Source organism: Anomalospiza imberbis, chromosome Z (assembly GCF_031753505.1).
Source record: "Anomalospiza imberbis isolate Cuckoo-Finch-1a 21T00152 chromosome Z, ASM3175350v1, whole genome shotgun sequence".
Classification (NCBI taxonomy): domain Eukaryota; kingdom Metazoa; phylum Chordata; class Aves; order Passeriformes; family Viduidae; genus Anomalospiza; species Anomalospiza imberbis.
The window spans coordinates 58,653,252-58,674,681 of record NC_089721.1 but is presented as its reverse complement, the minus strand read 5'-3'; the positions used below and the strand labels follow the sequence as shown (position 1 = coordinate 58,674,681).

General features: G+C 38.0%; 1 protein-coding gene across 1 annotated transcript in view; it reads left to right on the top strand.

Moving 5' to 3' along the window:
• Positions 1-21,430, top strand: part of DGKQ (diacylglycerol kinase theta) — an 87,527-nt gene that overhangs the window by 35,579 nt on the left and 30,518 nt on the right. Inside the window, exons 5-13 of the mRNA XM_068175978.1 lie at positions 609-694; positions 1,388-1,513; positions 2,986-3,139; positions 7,572-7,640; positions 15,189-15,289; positions 16,761-16,984; positions 17,828-17,918; positions 20,019-20,073; positions 21,209-21,270. Of these exons, the coding sequence (XP_068032079.1) occupies positions 609-694; positions 1,388-1,513; positions 2,986-3,139; positions 7,572-7,640; positions 15,189-15,289; positions 16,761-16,984; positions 17,828-17,918; positions 20,019-20,073; positions 21,209-21,270 (968 nt within the window). The remainder of the gene's footprint in view (positions 1-608; positions 695-1,387; positions 1,514-2,985; positions 3,140-7,571; positions 7,641-15,188; positions 15,290-16,760; positions 16,985-17,827; positions 17,919-20,018; positions 20,074-21,208; positions 21,271-21,430) is intronic.

Sequence of the window (21,430 nt, the reverse complement as noted above, 5' to 3'; positions counted from 1 at the left end):
CAGATTATTTTCCTACACATCTGGTATTTCAAGTCAGCTTTTAAATAATGAAGATATTTTAAAACCAAAACTTGCCTAAACATTTACAGGGTTCACTCAAACTTCTTCCACCTACAGCACCTACAATCTTTTGGAAGGCAATGTTAACCTTACTTAGGAGAGTGCTCTGAAAAAATTATTTCTTTTTTTTTTACAATGAAATAGTGATTTACCTTATATATGGTGATCAAATCAAAATAGCCTTCAGGCACAGGTATGTCGGAGTAGGCAGCAGTTTCTGTGAAGCTACGAGACAAAGCCAAGCAGTTGTACACTCTTTAACTTTCTGTAATTGGAGGAAATATGACAAGTGCTGCTTATGAGTAAAATTAGCTCAGCCTTTCCTTTATATTTGCTGCATCTTTTTAACACAGAGGAAGTGGAGGACACACAAAACAATGCTGGTAAACTTCTTTATTGTCTACTTTTGCTGAATGTAAAGAGCACGAACAAGAGAAAGTATGGTGTGAAAAGGGTAGTGGAGGAGTACTGAAGGGAGGTCAGAAGGAGATGCAGAAAAACCTTGGGGTTTCCAGCCTAAAGAAGCTTTCTTGTTTTTGTGCTTTTAGTTTGTGAGCTACATGTGCACACAGACTGTATCCTGTTTGCTTGCAGTGACTGCCGGCAATGTCACCAAGATGGACACCTGGACCATGTAAGTGCAGATGCCTCTGCAGCAGAAGGTGGTCATGCGTTTTGTGGACTAGAGAAGGAGCAGTCTTGGTCTTTAGTTTCACATGCTACAAGTTATCAAAGCATTTTAGTTGCTTATTGGCAGGCAAAGGACACATGTGACTTCAGAATATACTACAAAGAGTCAGATGAACTTAAATGCTGATATATTCACAATGCTTTTGAACTCTTGCTGAGAGATCTATGGAATTTGTATAACCTCCAAATAAAAAAAAAATCAAGTATCTTACATAAAAGTTTCTTTGCAAAAGAAACTTTTCTGTATGTTGAGCTGTTGGCTGCATTGCATCCCTGGCAAGTGTTCTCTTATCCTCATAGGTCCTGCAGTCTGACTGAGGCAAAACTGCCTGTTTTCTAATCTTCTCACAGCACAGTAGATACAGAATACTGACATTGTAGGATGTTTTTTTTAAATAATTTTTTTAGTGGACTGTGAAGGAAAAACACGGTGATAAATTTTTTATAGTTTGATAAAACTTATTTTTTTAGTGAAATGTTAGATTGTTAAAGATTCGTATTTATCTTGAGAAAAACTTAATGCCCTGGTATCTGTTGCTGTTTCCTCGGAGCTATTTGAATTGCTGATTTTAAAGTTTTATTGAAAATGCATGTATTGAAAATTCATGTAATGCCAAGTTGTGATGTGTTCCCTCAGGATACTTACCACCACCACTGGAGGGAGGGAAACCTTTCTTCAAGTGCTCGTTGTGAATTTTGCAAAAAAACCTGTGGGTCTTCTGAGGTGCTCTCTGGCATGAGATGTGAATGGTGTGGCATCCTGGTATGTTGTGCTGCTTCTTGTATTTGTGGGAACCACATATATATGGGCACATGCTTATTTGAACACTTGATATAAACATAATTTATTTGCACACTGTATAAATATGTTTTGTATACACTTTATAAATACACTTAATCTATATAGTTAATTATTTGAATATATATATATATATTATGTGTTAGATGGGAAATCTGATTTTTTTAAATCCTCCTCATAGTAATTTTAATGAACAACTCTCAAAGTCACAGTGAAGCTTTGTGTAAATCCAATGGAATTTAACAGGGCCTAATCATTATAGATCTGTCGTTAGAAGCCTGCAGACACTTTCTGTGTTAAATCAGAATTTCTTTCAAAATCATGAATTCTGCAAGGTTAAAGACTTAGCATTCTAATATTTTACTATTATTTCAGTATAGACTAGGTCTTAGCCTGTGTGGTTGGGGTTTTTTTAAGCTATCAATATCAGTTTCTGTGTTTTTCCATTCAATGACACGTGTTTGTTTCCTGTGCAAGCTGATGGTACCCTTCAGTTATAATTCTGGAAACCACAGCTTTTCACACACTGATAAACTGTGTGTGGTGCAGATAACAATTAGTCTATTCACTTAATGCCACCTCATATTAAAACATGATGGAAGTGAAAGTAGCACCAGATGAGGTGGAAACTGAAAGTATATGTAAAAAATCATTAATTTGCTACTTAAGGCTAGATGAGGTACTCCATGTGGTAATAATTTAAAATAAAACTCTAGAGGTTATTCAATATTTCAGGTATGATTTCAATGATTTTATATTTTTTTTAATATTGTGGGGTTTGTATTTTAATCTGTGACATAATTTCTGAGGTGGGAGGGACTGTATTTGAGAACAATCTAAGAAATGTAATATGCTATGTGGCCCTACTTACAAAGGTATGTGCTTTCAATAAAGGCACAATTTATTTTTGTGCCTTTATTTACTACAAATTTACTATTTGCAATAGTATAAAGGCAGAAACCACCCAATCACCTTTTGGAATAAAACTGAAAACAGTCTTATCTCAGAATCTGCAAGTGGGTACAGCTACATAAGAGGATACAGCTCTTCTCAAGCCTTTCAGTATAACCTGTGCACCTTTTCCATTTCCCCCAGTAAATATATTTCCCCCACATAGAGTGGAATATCAGAGTTTGAGAACAAAACTTTAAAATTCTCCACGTAGCTGTATAAAAAGCTTTTGTTTTTAGTAGAACAGATTCATGATTCTTGAAAGTTTCTTGACATATTAAGATTTCCCATTATTGGCAACACAAAACCTGAATTAAACAAATAAAAATCTAGAGTGGCAGATGGGCCATTCATTTAATGAAGGTGATTTTAAAAAGGTCTATATAATTCCTAACCTGAATTATACAGCTTCAGTCATAGTTTGTTATGAATAAATTTACTTTCAATGTGTATCACAAGTTCTTAATGGATGCTGTTGTTTATAGGCTCATGCTGCTTGCTGTGTAATTGTCCCACCAGAATGTACCTTTGGAAGATTAAGGAATATGATTCTTCCTCCAAGCTGTGTTCAATTGTTTTCTCGCAACTTCAGCAAATTGCATTGTTTTCGGATATCGGAAAATTTACAAACAGAATCAGGTAAAAATTTCAAAGTTGAATGCAACTAATTGATGAGTGTATTTAACCTAGAGTCATCATTCAATTGAGTATATTATTGCTAATTTTTATTGGCTTTTGTGGCAATACTGTAACTTCTTGCTATTTCTGGGAGAGGTTAGAGATTTTTTAATGGATACTGTGCAGAGTGCAGAAACTTCTGTTTACTGGTGCAGGGCAGTTCATGCACTATCCTTGAAACAAAGTAAGTGAAAACATAAAATGATAAAATCTGTGGTGTTAGTGTTATCATTGCTGGAAACATTTCTTATATCATGTGTACAGATACTTTTGTCTCTTGGATTAAGCATCTGTCCTTTTTAAGATTTCTGTGCTGAAACAATACCATATGTCTGGGCAGGGTAATGTTCTGCTGCCATCTAGAGTGAATTTTTAACAGCTCTTCAGGAACAAGATTTTTTTTAAGCCTGAGGTACATGGAAGTATTTTTTTATTTGTATTTTGATTATTACGCACCTGTAAAACCTTTCTTTTGGTGCTTGAATGGAATAGGAAAGGAAATAAAAGGTAGACAAAATACAGCTCATGAAAGTTAAATATTTGCAGCTGCTCTTTTCTCAACCTGGAAGATTGCTCTTGAACTTTCTGCTCTGAACTCAGGTTTGATTTTGGTGAGGAGAGCTGATCATGAGCAAGACCCCTGTGTTCTGTGTGCAGAAGCTGTAGCAGAAGTCCTGCTACTGCGTGAACTGCGTGACCTGAGGTCTACGCAACCCAGACACAGTCCAGTGACCTGTCAAAGGCAGAGAGGAGGAGTTAGGTTGCTTTTGTGGACTGGATTTTTTTCAGTGAGTGTTTTTTTCTTTTTAATGAATTTGCTTGCTAGTGGTACAAGATGTAGTACAGCACCCACTTGAAAATCATGAAGTTCCTAATGCTTCCGACATAAGAAGTAACCAAAACACAGAGTCTGGATGAGCTTCATTTTGCTGCAGGACTCACTGTGAACTTTGATTCAGTTCTATTGTTAGGTATTTCACAAGTGTCCCAAGGGTTTAAGTGAAGATAAAGTTGATTATTATAACTAAGAGAAGTTAATCACAAACCTTTAAAATAGAGTTTTCGGTTTGACTTTTCTGATGTTAACTAAGTTTCTCTCTTCAACAGTGGCGTGTTCTTTTAATATGTCAGACTTAACTTTCATGTAGTTTTATTTTTAAATCACCTCTTAATAGAATTGAACATCGTGCACCTTAAGTGAAAGAATCCAAGCTACACAATTTTAGCTACACCTTCTAGTCTGTTCTTACAATATTTTAAGAGATGGAAGAAAAGGTTTTCTCTTTCAACACTTATGCTACATTCTATGTGTGTTATTTCATGTTATGCATAGTCGAGGTTTTTTAAAGTAAGAATGGCTTTTTTGCATTGCTTTAATGGAAAAGTTTGTCTGATCCTTTGAATTGAGAGAATCCAGCTTGTGGTCAGAAGCAGATACATAGGGATGGAGAAATAGTCACTAATTTAATTTGGACCATTTCCAGTGCTTTATTGTGATATGAAGGGGGGGAAAAATCAAATTGAATAAAACTCACCTTGTTTGGAAAGCCAGAATGCATTTTTATAGTCCTTAGCCTTCGTGTCACAGAGGTATAGTATAGCAACACCCTGTAAAATCTAATTTCTAACACAGGTTCTCTTTCCTGTGGCCTGTGAGAATTTCTGCCCCTTGGGCTTAGCTCCCCATCATCCAATGGGCAGCAGCCTCCCAGGATGGAGGGGCTGCTGATACCCAGGGGAGCAGTGCCAGAGCCATGGGGATGCTCCCCTTTCCTCCTGCTGCAGATCTGTTGCATTCCTGTGACCTTGACAGCTGCCTCAGCAGTTGACATCTTTCTTTTTTTCTTGGTCAGTGAGCCACAGCTGTGGCTCAGCACAAGGCGTGGTGAGTAATATTTCTGATGCAGCATCTTCCTTGCACTCTGCTGTGCAAAAAGTGTTTTGTTCTGTGTTTTCGTAGTTGACAGTGCTTTTTTGCATCTTGGTTTAGCACCTACATGCTGAATGTTCAGATACTAGTCTGGTGTCTCCACGTGACTCCTTTTACACCATCCACATCCTATTGAGCCTTTCTTCAGAACCTGTTGCTGGATGTTTGCCATTCTCAGTCATCTGCTGAAGATCAGGTGTCTGCAGGTTACTGCCAAAAGCACTGGATACCATATTGCTATATGCTCTTTTTCTTTGCCCAAATTCTTCCTCAAAGGCAGAGCCAAGAATTGTCTTGAACTAAATCCCACATCATCCTGTGTTGACGAAGCTCAGTGCTCTAGCCCTTTCGTCCTTCTTGTTACCCATGTTCACAGAACAGACCTTCATTTTCCCCACTAGCTCCTGGTATGTGCTGAAAGTTACCAAGATATGTCATTAATCCAGCAGCTCCCTGATACTCTCTTAGGATACTCTCTTAGGATGTGTTTGATGCTGCTCTGACAATGAAGCAGCTCAGGATGGCTGCCCCAGGAGTTGCTGCTGCTTTTCCAGGAGAAAAGCGTAGACGCTGGATGGCAGATCTTGCTAAAGATTGTGTGCATGTTAGGGGTGTTTCATGGGAGCAAGGAACTCCTTTGATGAAGGATAACTAGCACTTCTCTGTGATCGCAGGCTTATTAAGAAGTTCTCCTGACATGGCATGCACAGAGAATGCTCCTCTGTTGCCACAGCTGACAAAAGACATCACTCATAAGATTGTGAAAAGACCAGTCTGAGGTACAAAGAAGTGTTGGCAGTTGCCTGGATGAGTGGCCTGCTGCAGGCATAGCTCTTCCCAAGCTGGTGGTTGTGAAGTGCCAGATGACTTGTCCCATGCAGTGAATGAGCACAGCCATCATCGCTGACCTGCTGGGTACTATTTGTCTGAAGTAGCTTTTGCCACGGTGTAAATGCTAAGCTTCATCACCAACATTCAGCAAACATCTCTGTGCTGGAAGAGGCTTTTTTTAAACTCTTGAGCTACCAGGAGATGCAATGGTAGAGCAGTGTGGAGCCCCTTCCTCCAAATTATTCCTATCATAACAAATTTCAAAGAAGTCATTGAACTTCACTGGAACAGTTTCAGGATGCTGTTGGTGTAGATTTTCCTACTGTTCAGACTGAAGGAGAAAGTGTAATAAAAATAGTCAGCTTCTTCTCACCTAAACTGAGAAAGAAGAGGGTTGGGAGCAATCAGGAGCAGTCATTTCCTATTGTTATATTTACTACTTTTTCTTTTTACTTTTTAAACTTAATTGTCTGGAGTGAAATTCAAGAAGGCATTCAGCTTTCTCTCATTTTGGGTTGTTTCAAGACCATATTGTCTAAATTTCTCTCAGTTTTGAAACTTGATCTGTTTCTGTCAGCTATAACAGGGAAAATATCTCAACACTCATTTGATATTTTAAAAGCCACAACTTAAAAGCATTATTGGGGGTCTTTGTTGTAGACACTTGAAGCATTACCCAAATATTCAGTGAGTTACCTGGTGTCAAGTTTAGGACTATTGCCTAGTACCCTTCTTGACACGCTATGATTCTGCTTCTTGGAAAGTTCTTCTGCTTTAAGATTTTGACTTCCCCAGTACCTCTTTTGCTCTGAAGATCTGCCTTTACTTGTTTTATTTTATACTTTCTTTCTTGTTTTGTTGTTTGTTTTCCTGCTTTCTCCCTCAGCTGCAAGGCATAGTTTTACAAAGGTGTTGTCTGGCTTACATCTTTTGGGAGCTTTGCCTGCATCCCAGTCAGGACTGACTGGGATTTTCAGTGGGTGTGAGTGTGAATACAGTTATTTGATGAGTACTTGCATTGCACTCTACTGCTACCCTCAGAGAAGGAATATTGATCATGTTTGGATTTGCACTGGTCTTGTATGGCCCTGAGTGTCAGGAGTAAGAACGCAGTGAGGATGTTCTGACCAGAAGTAAATGCAAAATGTTCACAGCATTTATTTCAATCTTTTTTAATATTTTAGGTAGGGTTTTACAGGGGTGGATTATTTTCTGACATGTTAGCTCCTAGCTTTAGTGAGAGTGATGAGCTTACTGTCAAAGTCGTCTTCTGGAGAGCAGCAATTTCTTTCTCTTTGGGTGTCAGTAACTTTGTTTTCCATACTTTGGTGACAGTCAAACATCATGACTTCAGAAAAGAATGAAATGCAGTAGTTACAGTATTAAAGCCAATAGTATAAGGATCTCATGTATGCCTTTACTGTAGCTACATGACAATGCAGATTTGTTTTTGCAATGCTGTTTTAATGCTATGAATTATAATTATAAAGTAGTTAAAAAAGAAAGTGTGCTTTTCTGACTGGTTCCTTTTGTGTTAGCTTGTTTGATGGAAACTGTTCTTAAATGACAAACACCTTCTCCCTTCCATTCAAATTAACAAAAATCCTTTCTTAAAATGTCTGTCTTTTACAGATGAAGATGATGATGTTGATGGGTCAACACAAGGATCAACAAAAGATATACAAATTTCAACCGATTCAAGTAAGCAAAATTTTAGTAAGGGATGAATAGTCACTCATTTCTTTATTCATATAATAAACTTCATTCATAAAATCTTAACTTGTATTGCCTTATGACAAAATTATATTAAATGGTTATTTTTCTAATGTTAGGTTTTAATTTCAGGTCCAAAGTTTTGGTCTGACACATTTATCCAGGGCCTTACAAATAATCTCCTTGGTATTTTCCATTGGTGTGTTGACATAAGTGGCAATCTGTTCATTATCTTGACAAATGGGTAATTTCTCTTAACTTGGTAATTGAAGAAAGAAAACATGGTGCTAATAATTCATAGATAAGCTACAAATTTAAAGGGCAGACAGGAATGTCTTTTCAGAACCTTTTACTTCTAAGTTTGCTGGATCCAAATGTTGCTGAGGACATCGGGTGAATTTTTTTTTTTTTTTGGCTTGGGCATGTTGCAGTAAACAGGATTGAGCTGGACTGACTGCTTTATATGCAGTTAAATTTTTAAGCATGTGGAGTTTTCTGGGGTTGGTAACAACCAAATTCTTGCTTTTTAGAAGATGAGGTAAAACTGCAATTTAAGAGCTTTCCACTCCTATATCCATATTAGTAAGTAGAACAACATGGTACATGTTACCTAGTGGAGCTGCATGGATTATTGTAAAAAAGGATATTTCAAATCAATAAATACTATTTTTTATAATCCTGAAGCTCTTGCAAAATTAAGAGGCTGATTGTGCAAATGCTATTTGGAATTTTTAAAAAATCAGCTCAATAAGTAGTTAAATGAGTTATAGAAGAGATCTCAAGGATCCTCTTGTTTCACTTTCTTAGTTTCTGAGAGACTTTAAGTTATGATCCACAGCCATACTTCCTTATTATGGGAAAACGCTCTAATTGCAGTTTGCCTAAAGAACTTTGACTTTTTCCAGTGTTTTAAGTGACTTAAGTGCTTGAGTCACTTGAGGCTTCTACATTTCAAAAATTAAATCTATTTCCCTTATGAGTGTTAAAAAGAGCAAATTATGTATCCTGATATTTTAGCTGGATTCATTGGAAGCATTTGTAGACACCAGTTCAGCTTTAGTTTAGCCTTCCCAAAAGAAGAAAAAAGATATGAAAATTCAGGGCAGGATACAAGCTTTAATATGTCATTTGTTCAGGTCATCTCTGGACTGGGGAAAGCAGCCGTATCATTAGTTGTGTTTTAAAAAGAGCAATGGCATAAAAAATTGCTTTCTTGTAATGCATTTTCACAAAACTTTGGAGTGTAGAGTCCAGCAACTTTGCTGTGATTTAGAAAGCTCAGATAAAACCACACTCACAAAAAGAGTCAGAAATAGCATTTACTGGTAGAACAGAACAGACTGTGGTGATGCAGTCCAGGGCACGGCCAGGCAGTACCAACCAGCAGCTTCTTTAAATGTGACCAGCTTCCTTGTCTCCTTATCCTTCTATTTTCTCATACTACTTATTCCCCAAATGATTTTGATCTCTTGCTTTGATTCCTCTCCTAAAGTTCCCCTAACAACCCTTGTACCATCCCAGAATGCTTTTCACATGTATCTCATATACCCCTGCAAGCTGAGCGACCTCCTGGGTCAGTGAGGTGTCCTGCACAACTTACCCTGTTGACTCCTCTGGTGTGTTCCACCCCCAGATGATGGGATTGATAATGTCGGGTCAGCTCAGGACATGGCTTCTCTGATAACCTACCTGGTAAAGTTATTGAGGTTTACCTGCCAGCTGTTGTGTTGTTGTGCCCCTCTGTGTGTGGGGAGTCATAAGCTGCTGAACTTAATATGACAATGACACGGTTGTAGGGGGTTGTACCACTTTCACCTGTCTCGGGATAACACCATTTGTATCAAGACCATTTGTATTCTTGACCATTTGGTCAAGAAGGAGCTGCTCACTGCTTCTGTGTGTTGACTCAGTACATCTGCCATGTCTTTTGGGATGTTACCATGCTTTCCCTCAAGAGTGTCTGAACTCAATTACATTCCAGAATATTTAGCTTTTCTTAATTCCAGCTCTCTGTGTTTTAGGGGTATGTCTTTCTAAAAAGAATGAAAACAAGTCAGAACAGATTGAATAATATTGATAGGCAAAGACACGCCTTTTCTGCAGGAGAGAAGCCAATAGAAAAGGATACCAAAACTTGTAGTTTAGTATTGGAAGAAGATGTGAATTAGTAGTCTACATTCATTTTTGTTACTTTGCTATTATAATGGGCTTGTTGAGGGAAATGTAAAGTTAGAAGGTCTAAGTCTTAATATTGGTAGCTTAAATGTGTTAAATCAACCACTATATTTAGCCTACCAAGATACTGAAACCAAAAGCATAAAATTAACATAAAAACAACCACACCATTTCTGAGTTGATTTAACAGACATAGAGGTGGGTTTGGCAAAGGACTCTCTGCCCTGTGGGAGTCTCTCAGCACTCACTGGCTGCAAGTGAACTGTCTGATTCAGCATGTGTCTGTCTTCTGTGGGAAAAAATTCAGCCATCAATGAAAACCCATTCTGGAGGAGGTGTTAGAGGAATTTGTCTACCAGAGAAATAGGAGCTGCAGTGCTGTCAGCAAACAGGTGTTTCACAGCATGTCCTTCCACAGCCTCTGTTTTGCCTTGCTCAGGTTGCTGTTCATCTGCTGAGTAACAGATGAAATGGCTTTGTATTAGATAGACCCAAGTCGTTGGCTTAGAATTTGCTTATGTCTTGTCCCAAACCAGCTGACAGTGCAGAGGAGACCTCCACTGTAATTCTGCAAGCAGGAACAAACTGCTTTCCAGAAGAAGCAAGGACAGCATACAAGGAGGAATTTTTCCCATAAAGATACTTAAGAAAACTTTAAGCTTTCATAAAACGGCCATTGTGTTCTTCTGTAACTGCTTACATTAACTAAATATGTCACATGTTCCTCAGCAGGTGGTTGGAAAGGCTCTAAAAACAAAGAGAAGAAGGGTTAAGAGGTGGCTACCAGAATGGACGGACAGGTGTTAACACAGATTTGTGCTTCAAAATTGTCTTGAAACTAGGGGAGTTTCAGCTGCTCAAGAAAACAAATTCAGAGAAGGCACACACCTGCAAAGGGCTCTCTTGGAAGAGAAAGAGCTAGGGAAAGAAAGAAAGAAGGAAGAAAAGAAAAGGAAGGGATGGAAGGGTGGGAGAAAGGAATCTGGGATTCTGAAAGGCTCTCTTCAAGGGCAGTAAAAGAAAAAATACATCATTCTTACATAAATGCCATTGTCTAGGTTATGAATCCTAATACTGAAATAAACCAGAATTTGATAGTCCCCACTGTTGTAGTATGAAGTAGCAGTAGAGAAGGAGAGCATAAAGCATGTAAATAATACAGGTTGTTTCAGGAAGAGTGGTTCTTGGTAAGCTGTGTTTCTAGAATTTAGTCTTTTCAGAGTAATTTTCACAAATACGCTCAGTAAAGGCCCTTAGCTTTCTTAAGTGACAAAATTATTCAGGACCTCATTTTCCTGTCTCAGTCACAAGCCACATGTAAGTCTTTTCAGAAGCCATGTCCTGTCTGTGGGGATTTGGAAGTCAAAGGGAACATGAACTTTGGACTTAACCCAATGCTGTTTTATCCTTTTCCCAGGAAAACTTGATATCTTAGCTTCTGAAATCAAATTCCACACTTCGGTAACTTATGGCTGGAGTTAACCTTTTGTAGTTACTTTCCCTTTTGAAAGAATAAGCATGAATAACAGGTTATTATCAGCTCAGTATCCCATGGTAAGAAAAAAATAATATGTTTTTCAGGAGAAAGCCCTGATACTGTGTACTCTGATCCAACAGGAAAAGATAAAAGACATTTAGAAGTGAGGTGCCAGTATTACAAAACAGGCAGTAACTCCTTTAAATACCACAATTCGATAAGTGCATCTGTTTCATATTAGTAAGGGGTTTTATATATATATATATATACACATATATACATATGCATATATATATATGTACACAGTAAGTAGGGGTATGTAGAATTCACTTCTGTAACTGGATCATTTTCTAATATTTAAAATTTTGAATAGGTAGAAGGAAGAGCTTTACCTAATTTCAGAAGTGGTTATAGTTGACTTCTTGCCAAGGATAGTTAGACAAATCAGACTGGCATAAGACACACCTTAACTTATATGTGTTGGATGTGCTCTTGACTCAGTGGAGAAATGTATTTCTGGATGACTTATTGCAGTATGTAACTGTTTTTTCATTTGTTAATGTGCTTCCAGAAGCTCGTGTGCAAGCAAGCCATTTTTCGCTGGGTTGCAGTAAAAGTGTTCCCTGTGAGGATGACAGTGACAAAATAAAATGTGATTTTTTTACTGATAAAGTTGAGGAGGTTTTTTGTGATGGATACCAGATTAGCAGCATTATGTTTATTTATCTAAGAAATATGCTTAAGCTTAGGACATTACTACCAGTCTGTAGATTGTTCTTGTAAACTAATTTATTTTGAGAGTCAATCCAACTGTTCTTTGACTGTTCTTAAGACATGGAGAGCTCATAAAATATTATCCAGTTACAATTGCTAGGGATTCTCTTAGATCAACTAGTATCTCATAAGAGCAGACTACAACGGCACAGCAAATGAAAACAAGTACTAGAACTTGGATGAATGTTTTTATTCTCAGATGGGTGTCTACTTTCTGGATTGCTAGAGAAAACAGCAGAGATTTTGATAGTGCTATGAAAGTTCATACTCAGAACATCAGCTGTGCTGTCAGAAACCAGTGTTCACTTGTTTTCTCAAGTTATGTTAGCTCTAAAGAAGGTCACCCAGAACACAGTGTCTTTTAGTTAACATTTGTCTATGCCTTAGTTACCATGGAGATCACTGACAGAAATCTGTGTCTGAAAGAATTCCACTCATTCTGGCACAGATCTAGCAGAATTTAAAGGAGTAGGTCACTTTCTGATGTGTGCTAAAGCTTCAATGCAATGGTTGGTGAGTTTCAAGGGTACTTCCAAAGTAAGAGTTGATGATATTTATATCTTCCTTATGTTGTGACTGAAAAGAAATTGACAACAGATACAACTACTATGATAATTTGAAAACTGAAAATCCACGGTGATACTACTTTTCATATCAACAAAAAGAATTGAAAAGTCACAATGATCATACCAGGTTGGGTGTGGTTCTGAGCAATCTGATCTAGTGAAAGATGTCTCTGTCAGGATTCTTGTACTCTATGATCCTTGAAGGCCACTTACAACCCAAACTATTTTATAATTCTGTGATTTTATTTTTGTCTGTTTCCATCTGTTTTTCTTTATAAATCATGTGTTATACAGGCTTCCCTCCAAAGAGTCACAGCATGGCTGAGGTTGGAGGCAGTATGGAGGTTATCTAAGCAGCCTCCTGCTCAAGCAAGGTCACTCAGAGCAGTTGTCATGTTCAGTAAGGTTTTGAATATCATAATACAATCATAGAATGGTTTGAGTTAGAAGGGACCTCAAAGATCATCTAGCCCCAACCACCCTGGAATGGGTAAGGACACCTGCCACTAGACCAGTCAATGTAGCCTGTTTTGTTCCAGGAGAGACTAGAATGACTTTACAGTAGGATGGGAGGCTGTACTGGGGACTGCTTTGCTGTGCAATGAGGCCTTCATGTTATGTAATGAGAACATCCTTGCACATGCATTGTACCATTACCAGTGGAATTGGTAATGAAGGAATATTCTTAAGAAGTGGGCAAGTCTACACTGAAAAAGAAGTCCAAACATATCTATCACATTTCAGAATAAGGAGAAGTAAAGATAATGAGAATTAAGGTATCATGATTTTTCTTCCAGGGTTAGAATCTCATTTTTAAAAGACTGCTTTCACATATAAGTGATAATCCTTTAGTCAGTCCTTTAGATTCCTTTAGTTCTGTGGTGTCTGCTTTTGATTAAAGTTGGAGAACATACACTGAAGGAGAAATAGGTGGATTAGTTTCAGGTGGTTCAAGAAAGCTAGCACTGAAGTGTCCTTGCTGAGTAGTTATACACTGCAGCCTTTCCTCATAATATGCCCCTACAGCACTGAGATACCCATTGATGCACATTTCTGCCTGGATTCTTGCTTGCTTTTTATCAGTCATCAGTTAGAGGTGGTTTGGTGGTTTTCTTCCTCCAGATCCAGTTCTCCTTTTTAATCCTTCTTTGTAAATGGCAATTTGCTACTGTGCTTCATTGAATCTAAAAGCTGATATTATTTGAGAGCAAAAAGCTCTTTGTATTTTATTCAGTACTACAAAGTACTTCCAAGCTGTAAGGGAAGCATGGAAATAGGCTCCAGCATGTAACATATCTCCTTTACAATGTGCATTAACAGGCTTCATGATTTATCAGTTGTGTGAGCATCACAGCTGGTATATGTGGCTTTCACTTAATATTTCTAACATTTGAAGAATTGCAAGTGATAGCTTCTGGTGATTGTGCTACTTGATGATGAATGCAGGTGTACAGATTTATTGTGAGATCAAACTGTAACACTGAGTTGTACAGTGGGTGACTTCTGTTAAAGTTCAGTCCAATATTGCAATAAAAAGGGCATATTCTGTCAGTGAGAAATACTTACGTCTGACGCTGTAAAGCATCAGCTCTGGGGAGAACCTGCAAGAACCTGCAAAACTGAGCAGCTCATCTTCTTAAAGATGTGATCGGGAGAAGACACAAGGTCTGTCTTAATGAAATCTCCTTTTTGGTCTGGATTGATTAACTTGGTTTCCTTTCTGGAGGCAGTAAAGACACATGTAATGCAGTGGTAATATTAATTGTTCCAAAACCTCTCAAAACTTGCCTGTTCTATGAGAATTTAGTTGTGCTTTGCTATTCCTCTTAAAAATGTTGCTTAAGATAGAGACTTTGTCATACAACAGCCTGTACCTGAGTCATAACCCATCTTTGTGAAAGGTGAACCTGAAATCCTTCACTCTTCACCCTTTCGCAGATGTCTGTGCAACAATCTGCACTCAACAGTTTGAGCATGGACTTAATAAGGCTTTAGTGAAATGAAACACAGCAAAAGGCTGAGGGTCTTAATTTGCTGTACCTTCTTTCTTCCAGTTTTTCTGTTGTCCCTGTATCTCTGTCCTTGTTTCCTCCCACTGCCTGTACACTTAACCAGCTATTTTAAGGACTTTTTTTGGAAGCACATTCTAACAATTGACAGTGCTTTGGGAGCTATCCTGAAGGGGGTGGCATTTTGTCTTCAAGTTGTTCAACTTGTCAATAATAAACGCAGTCTTGAATGCTGAGGATGAAGAAGCGATAACATACACTGTCTGGTTGTTACAGTTATATCAAAAGCCAGGATAAAACTGTGATTACTCATCCCTCTTTCCTCTCTGAATGTACCCTTGTTTTAAATGAACAATAAAAAAACAAAATTTAAAATATTCATCCTCAAAGCTTGTCCTATGACAAAGAATGTTCCCATGAAGAAACATTTCAGTGGGTTAAAAGCAGGTTTTTAGTAGTTATATTATACCCTTCCTATTCAGTTAGCTTTCTGATTCAAGGTGTATGTTAATGAAATACAATTGTTTCCATTCAGGTAAACAAACACTGAAGATATTTGATGGGAATGACGCAGTGAAACGCAATCAATTTCGACTAATTTCAGTTCCAAGAATTGCAAAAAATGAAGAAGTTGTGGTAAGATACCCAGTGAGGGTCAATTTTACAGTGTGATTCATGTAATTTCATATTACAATAGTAAAAAGCTAAGTTTTAGAAATATAACTCAACAACAACAACAAAAATCTCTGAATGGGCCAGTATACTTCAACGTAATTTGACTTCTTTTGCTAGTACTCCTATTTTAGAGCATCTGAGGAAACGGTGGCTTACATATCTGTAGCATAATGGTGACCATAATATCACATGTTAAGCAGTCGTTCTGCTTCCTGGTGTTAGTCTGAAGCCTGATTTTACTGATACATGCAATGCAGGAGAACCAGCACCTTTTCTGTAGTAGAGGTTTTGTGTTTATCCTGGACAGCCACCAATATTGCACTTGAGTTAATCAGCTTTGAATACTAAAACTTGTTACAGTTATCTCCATCCCTTGGCTGTGAAAATAATCAATTATTGATCACATACTAGCCCCACTCTAGCTTTTCCAGTGTTCCATCTGGGATGGAAAAATTACTTAGTACTAAATCAAGTGTGCTATATAGATCTTTTATTTACTGGGCTAGGCAGAGAGTCCATGCTGTGAGAGAGAAATTCCAGAGGGGTAATAGGGTTGTTCACAATAAAATTGTGCATGGTGAGGTCTCAGAGTCATACAGACTTGGCAAAGAAGTCTGAAGAATGTATTACATCAGAATTTTGACAATATAAATCTAAAGATCATTAGGATTTTTATTTTGATGCTGTGCTCAAAATCAACAGGAGTTTTGCAAAGGGTTTGTAGTGGTCTGCATGTCAAAGATCTTTAAGAAAAACTATGTACAGGACTGAAAACACTTTTATTTAGGACTGCTACTTGCCTTTCAAGCACATTTTACCAGACTGGCACTTTTAATATCAGAGAAGAGGAAAACAAGTTCTTACAAGTGAGCTGTATTGACCACAGCATCTGTGTTAGCAGAGGTGCTGCAGGCATGGGCCCATTATGGATGTAAAATTTCTGTGTGCATCTTGCAAAGACAGCCCTTCCCTTTCCTCTTCACAGGTTTTTGGGTTCAGGGCAGCTTTGTGGCTGAGAAGCTTACTAATTTTTGGCATCCCTTATTGCAAGAAGACTGAGTAGGCAGAGTTAGATCAATTTAGTGTAATTTACCATTTTCCTTGTGGACTAAATTTTACATGTAGGAATGTAGATTTTTTGGACCTGGATTTTTACATTTTGTCTTAAAATTACTATTACTTGCCAAAAATACTGTGGATTATGTTCAAATACATGGATATCTCAAGCTTTCTTTTTTCATGTTCACTGAAATTTGTTTTCAAAACTTCACTCATTTTGATTTTTTTTGCCATTGCGGTGTATCCACTGCTCTGAGGTTAGAACATGCATTGAAGGTTCATTTCATAAATAAGGTATTTATAATGTCTATGGCTGTATAGGTATTAATGGTGTCTTTTCAAGTAAATGTTAATTTATCTTGCTGTTTTTTAGGAGGCTGCTTTAAGGGCGTACTACATAAATGATGACCAGCAGGAGTATGAACTTCAGACCTTTACACAGCAGGTGCTGCTCTCTGATGATGTTATCAACAGGAATGATGCTGCAGAGGACAGCAACTTGGGCTCAGTATTCCGAGAATCTGTTCCTGAAGCTTGGATCATCAGAGCCAAACCAAAGGACAAAGAAGTGATCAGAATTTATCCTGCCTGGCTGAAGTGAGTATTTTCCTTCCTGATCACAAGATTATTCTGCTTGGCTACATTTGTCCTCTGTGGTCTAGACCTGTTTGCTTTAGTTATTGAAGCTGCAGAACTCTTAAGAGAGAGTGCAGTTTCTTTCTCTGTATTTCAGGATTCTTCTGTTCATTTTTCTGAATGGGCAGTGTGTATAATATTCATTTCCATGCCTGGAAGCCCTTGGGTTTCTTTACATACGTGGAACATACTGGGCAACTTGTGCAGTTCTGTTATCATGTGTTTGGCTAGAAAGATGCAACTTTACATTTACTACATCTGTAAACAAATGATGACATACACGTCACTTGAAAAACTGGTGGATTTTTTTGAAGAAATGTGAAGTAGGAAGAACTGCAGTGCAACTTCCCATGTGAAATGAGGAAGAAAAAATTATATTTAAAAAAAAACCAACAAAACAAAAAAAAAAACCCAACAATGATACAATTTTACCTCTGAGACAGTATAAACTTTAAGCATATTTAGTAGTGGAAACAAAATGGTCTGGACCTACTAATTTCTGAAGACTTGTGGGAAAAATTTAACCACGTGTTCATTTTGCTGTTGCAACTGCATTTACAAGTTTTATCAAGGAGTTGCAGGTTTTCTTTGTGATTAGGAAGAAGCTAATCTGTAGTGCTACAATTGTAATTATCAGTTACTTGAGATGAAAGTGTTTTCTTGTCTGTGGCACTGGTACCACATCTGCCATGAGCCTCAGTGAACAACTTTCTTCAACTAATGCAAATGTATTTGAGAAAATTCTATACTTAGTTTAAAAAGGTACACACAGGATAGATCCTAAAATAATATTTTTCTCCTTAGAGTGGGAATGGCATATGTTTCTCTACGAGTAAATAAGGATAGCACTGTGCAGACTGTGATAAAAGAAGTGCTTCCATTACTTGGAAGGCAGGTAAGTGAAAGATCTTAAGCACATCCATATACCTCCTGAGTGACCCTGAAAGTATATATTTTTGTCTTCAGAAAAATTACAGTCCCTTAATTCGCAATTATTGTAGATGTTTTTAGCATTTGGTAGATGATCTTTTGTGATTGGCATGTTGCTAAATGTTTAACACAATCTTCAGGGAAGGTGGGCACAGCTGACTCATATTCAACTTGCCATTGACCCAGTCTGTAAGATCTTATTCCACAGGGCTGCTCTCCAGCTCTCATCCACCAGTTTGTATTTTTAACCAGGATTACCTCGTCCCAGGTTGAGAATCTGGCAGTAGCTCTTGTTAGAAATTTCATATGGTTGATGATTGCCTAGCTCTCTAGCACATCCACATAAGGGTCTCCTACCTTTAAGGGTGTCCACAGCTCCTCCTAGCTTAGTATCATCAGGAAACTCACAGTGCATTTGATTTCTTCATCCAGACAATATATAAAAACATTAAAGAGCACTGCAGAAATTTTCTTCCTACAGTAGCAAGCAGCATCTCTGTAGCCCCCAAGAGATGCAAGGAAGGACTCAAGGCTGCAATGGTACCCACATTCTTTACTGTCTGGATTACTTTCCACATCACTGGAAAAATTTAGATACATCTTGTAGTCTTGTAGATGCATGTGCTTTCCTTTGAAGATAATATCTTTTCAATCTGTCTGTCCTTCTTAGGGTTGGTGCCAAAACAGCATGACTTCCAGGAAACATGTTAGTAGACTTTGCTAGCATGCCAAGCCATTGGCAGGCACAACCTCCCCATTGTGGAGACACAAAGCTGTAGTGTGCACATTTTAGTCAGCACCTGGGGCCTGTGAGCACACCAGCAAATCAGCACAGTTCCACTGCCCCAGGGCACAGCCATGCTCACAGAGGGTGACTGCTGCCCTTTGTGGTTATTTACGGGGTACATAAGAATATGCATGTGACTAGTTCTCTGCAATAAGTGATAATCATGATCTGTCTAGGTGTATCCAGCTGTGTAAAGCATGCAGCTATTTTTGGCTACAGGATACTTCCAGGATTTGTTATCTGTCCATTTCCTCAAGTGCTGTGGGCCTTTTAACAAAAATAGGAACAACCATGTCCAATGTTTTGTCTCATCTGAAAAAAGCAACTGTCAAACAGTAGAGATGGAAATTCTGTTAGGGAAAGGTCTTCACACCTTTGTATTTGGGCAGCTAGATGTATGCTGTAAGAGACCTGATTCTTTGGCTCAATTGCAATTTCTTCAGTAGTGGTAATTTTTAAATGCTCTACTTGTTTCTCTGTATAAACATGCACATACAGGAAATCTCTTTTTAATATCCAGAATTTGCCTGTGCTGCAAATTGCTTCCATCAAGTATCAGGCAAAGCACATATAGGGAGTTGAGACTCTTAACACCTCCATTCATGACACATAAAGCAAGATCATTTGTCTCTTGAGTCTCAAGGCCAACATTTAAAACCCTTCCTCCTGAATGTCCTTCAATCCTGAATGTAATGTTTGCAGGGTTTCAGTCATCGTTGTAAATGGTACAGTTCTTGGTTGTGCCAGCTGTTCTGGTCCAGCTGCAAGGGACTTGAGTCAATAGCTTGGAGAAGACACTGTGGCACACATGAAGAGGGTTTTGTTCCATCAGTGCCTGGAGTGTCCCAGGAATGGGGAATGGTCAGCCTGCTTTTGCCAAGTTGGTTCCTGGGCAATCTTCTCCAAGAGCAGGCTCATTTCCAGTCCTGCATGCTTTCTCTGGAAGGACACTCAGGAAGTATTCCAAATGAGCTAGCTGCTCATCGCTGAAGCAGGAATTGGATTAACCGTGCTGTACAGGGGTCCCTTCACAATGTGGCTGTGAGAATGCCAATGTTTTTAGGAACATGGGAGCATGATGCTATGTGTGTGTAAAATGAAGATTATTCCTGTCTTGGAAGGAGTTGGTTGGAGGAAGAACATCTTTAAAAATATTTAAATTATAAAAAATGTTTCATTTTCCATGCTATTTTATACACCATGGACAGGATATAACACACAATAATGGCAAAATTATGTCAGTCAGAAGCTGCATTTACATGCTATATCTTTTGACAGACGGAGTGCCTCCAGAATTTCAAATTGGTGGAAGTGCTTATGGGCAGTAAGCAAGGTAAGTGAAGGAGCATTGGCCAAAGACACATCTGATCTCTGTGGGTTTTTTCCCCCATTCTAACAGTCACAGTTCATTTTCTACAATAAAAAACACAAATGGAAATAAACTTCATGGTGATGTTGAAATAGTTAATCAGAAGTCATGCTGATTCTTTTCAGTCCTGTGTGTCAAGCGGGAATAAGTTCCCCTTCATTATTACATAAAAGCTCATTTGTGGTTTCTGGTGGGTATTGACACTTTTGCCCTGTTTTGGGGAGCTATGTTTAACTGACATAATTTTCTTAATTGCAGCTATTTATTAAATATTAATCCTAAAGTTCAAATAGCTTCTTTCATCTGTCTTCTTTCCTACTGATGCAATCCCTGAAGAAGAGTAAGAGTCCTAAGACAATCCAAGAAATATGTTTGTGTGTTAGGAAGAACAGAAATCTACAGTCCTAGCACTGCTTAAGTGTTTTGTGATCCTGCAGGAGCTGGGCTGGTGTGCTCCAAGTTGACATCCCTTTGTGCTTTAGTATTTGTAAGGTTGCTTGGAGAAATAAAGACCTTGAAATAATCTAATGCTGACCACAGCTGAATAAATGTCTTGGTAGTTCAAATACTGTCTTGATGCTTTGCTTTATTTGCAAGCATTATTGTGAAGTTGTTTCATAAGGTTATTGCCGCTTTGTGAATGTCATAACCTTTGTTGGTCTCTGGTGCTCTGTTTTAAAGCATCATTTGCAACCTTACATTCAATGAAAATTGTTAGAATTGTTTTAATGTTTTGATAAAACACAGAAGTTGGTTATTTTTGTACTTGTTAGGAAATATAATTTGAAAGACTTCTGTCAAACTGGTAGATTATTACCAAAGTACTGCTTGTCATTTAAGTGGGTTCAGGCTATTTCTGCCTTTTTTTAAATGAGAGTGGTATTTAAGAACTGTGGAAAGAGTCAGACTGTTCCATATACCTATGTGTTTTTATTGTTGGATAAGACGTAGCTCACATCTGCATGGTCCTTTATGAGAAAATTAGTTGTATAGAGAGCTGTACTTTTTCCTTAATTTTTATTCTTTTTGGTTTTGTGTAATTTAGCCTGATAATAGTTTATATGCTTTCTAACATGATTAACGTTCTTGCCCTCTCCAGTTCAGCGCATGGTCTTGGACAATCAGGAACTGATTCTTAACAGACTCAAGGACATAAGAAAGGTAAATCTGAAAAAGAAACATGATTTTTTTGTTGTTTTTTAGCGAGTACAAGTCCCCTTTCTTACAGAAAAAGTGAGTCATTGGTTACCCACTAAGCAGGCTCAAGGGTAGAGAAGCTAAGTGCTTGAACTGAAGTTTGTTTCTGTTTCTGATGTCCTCT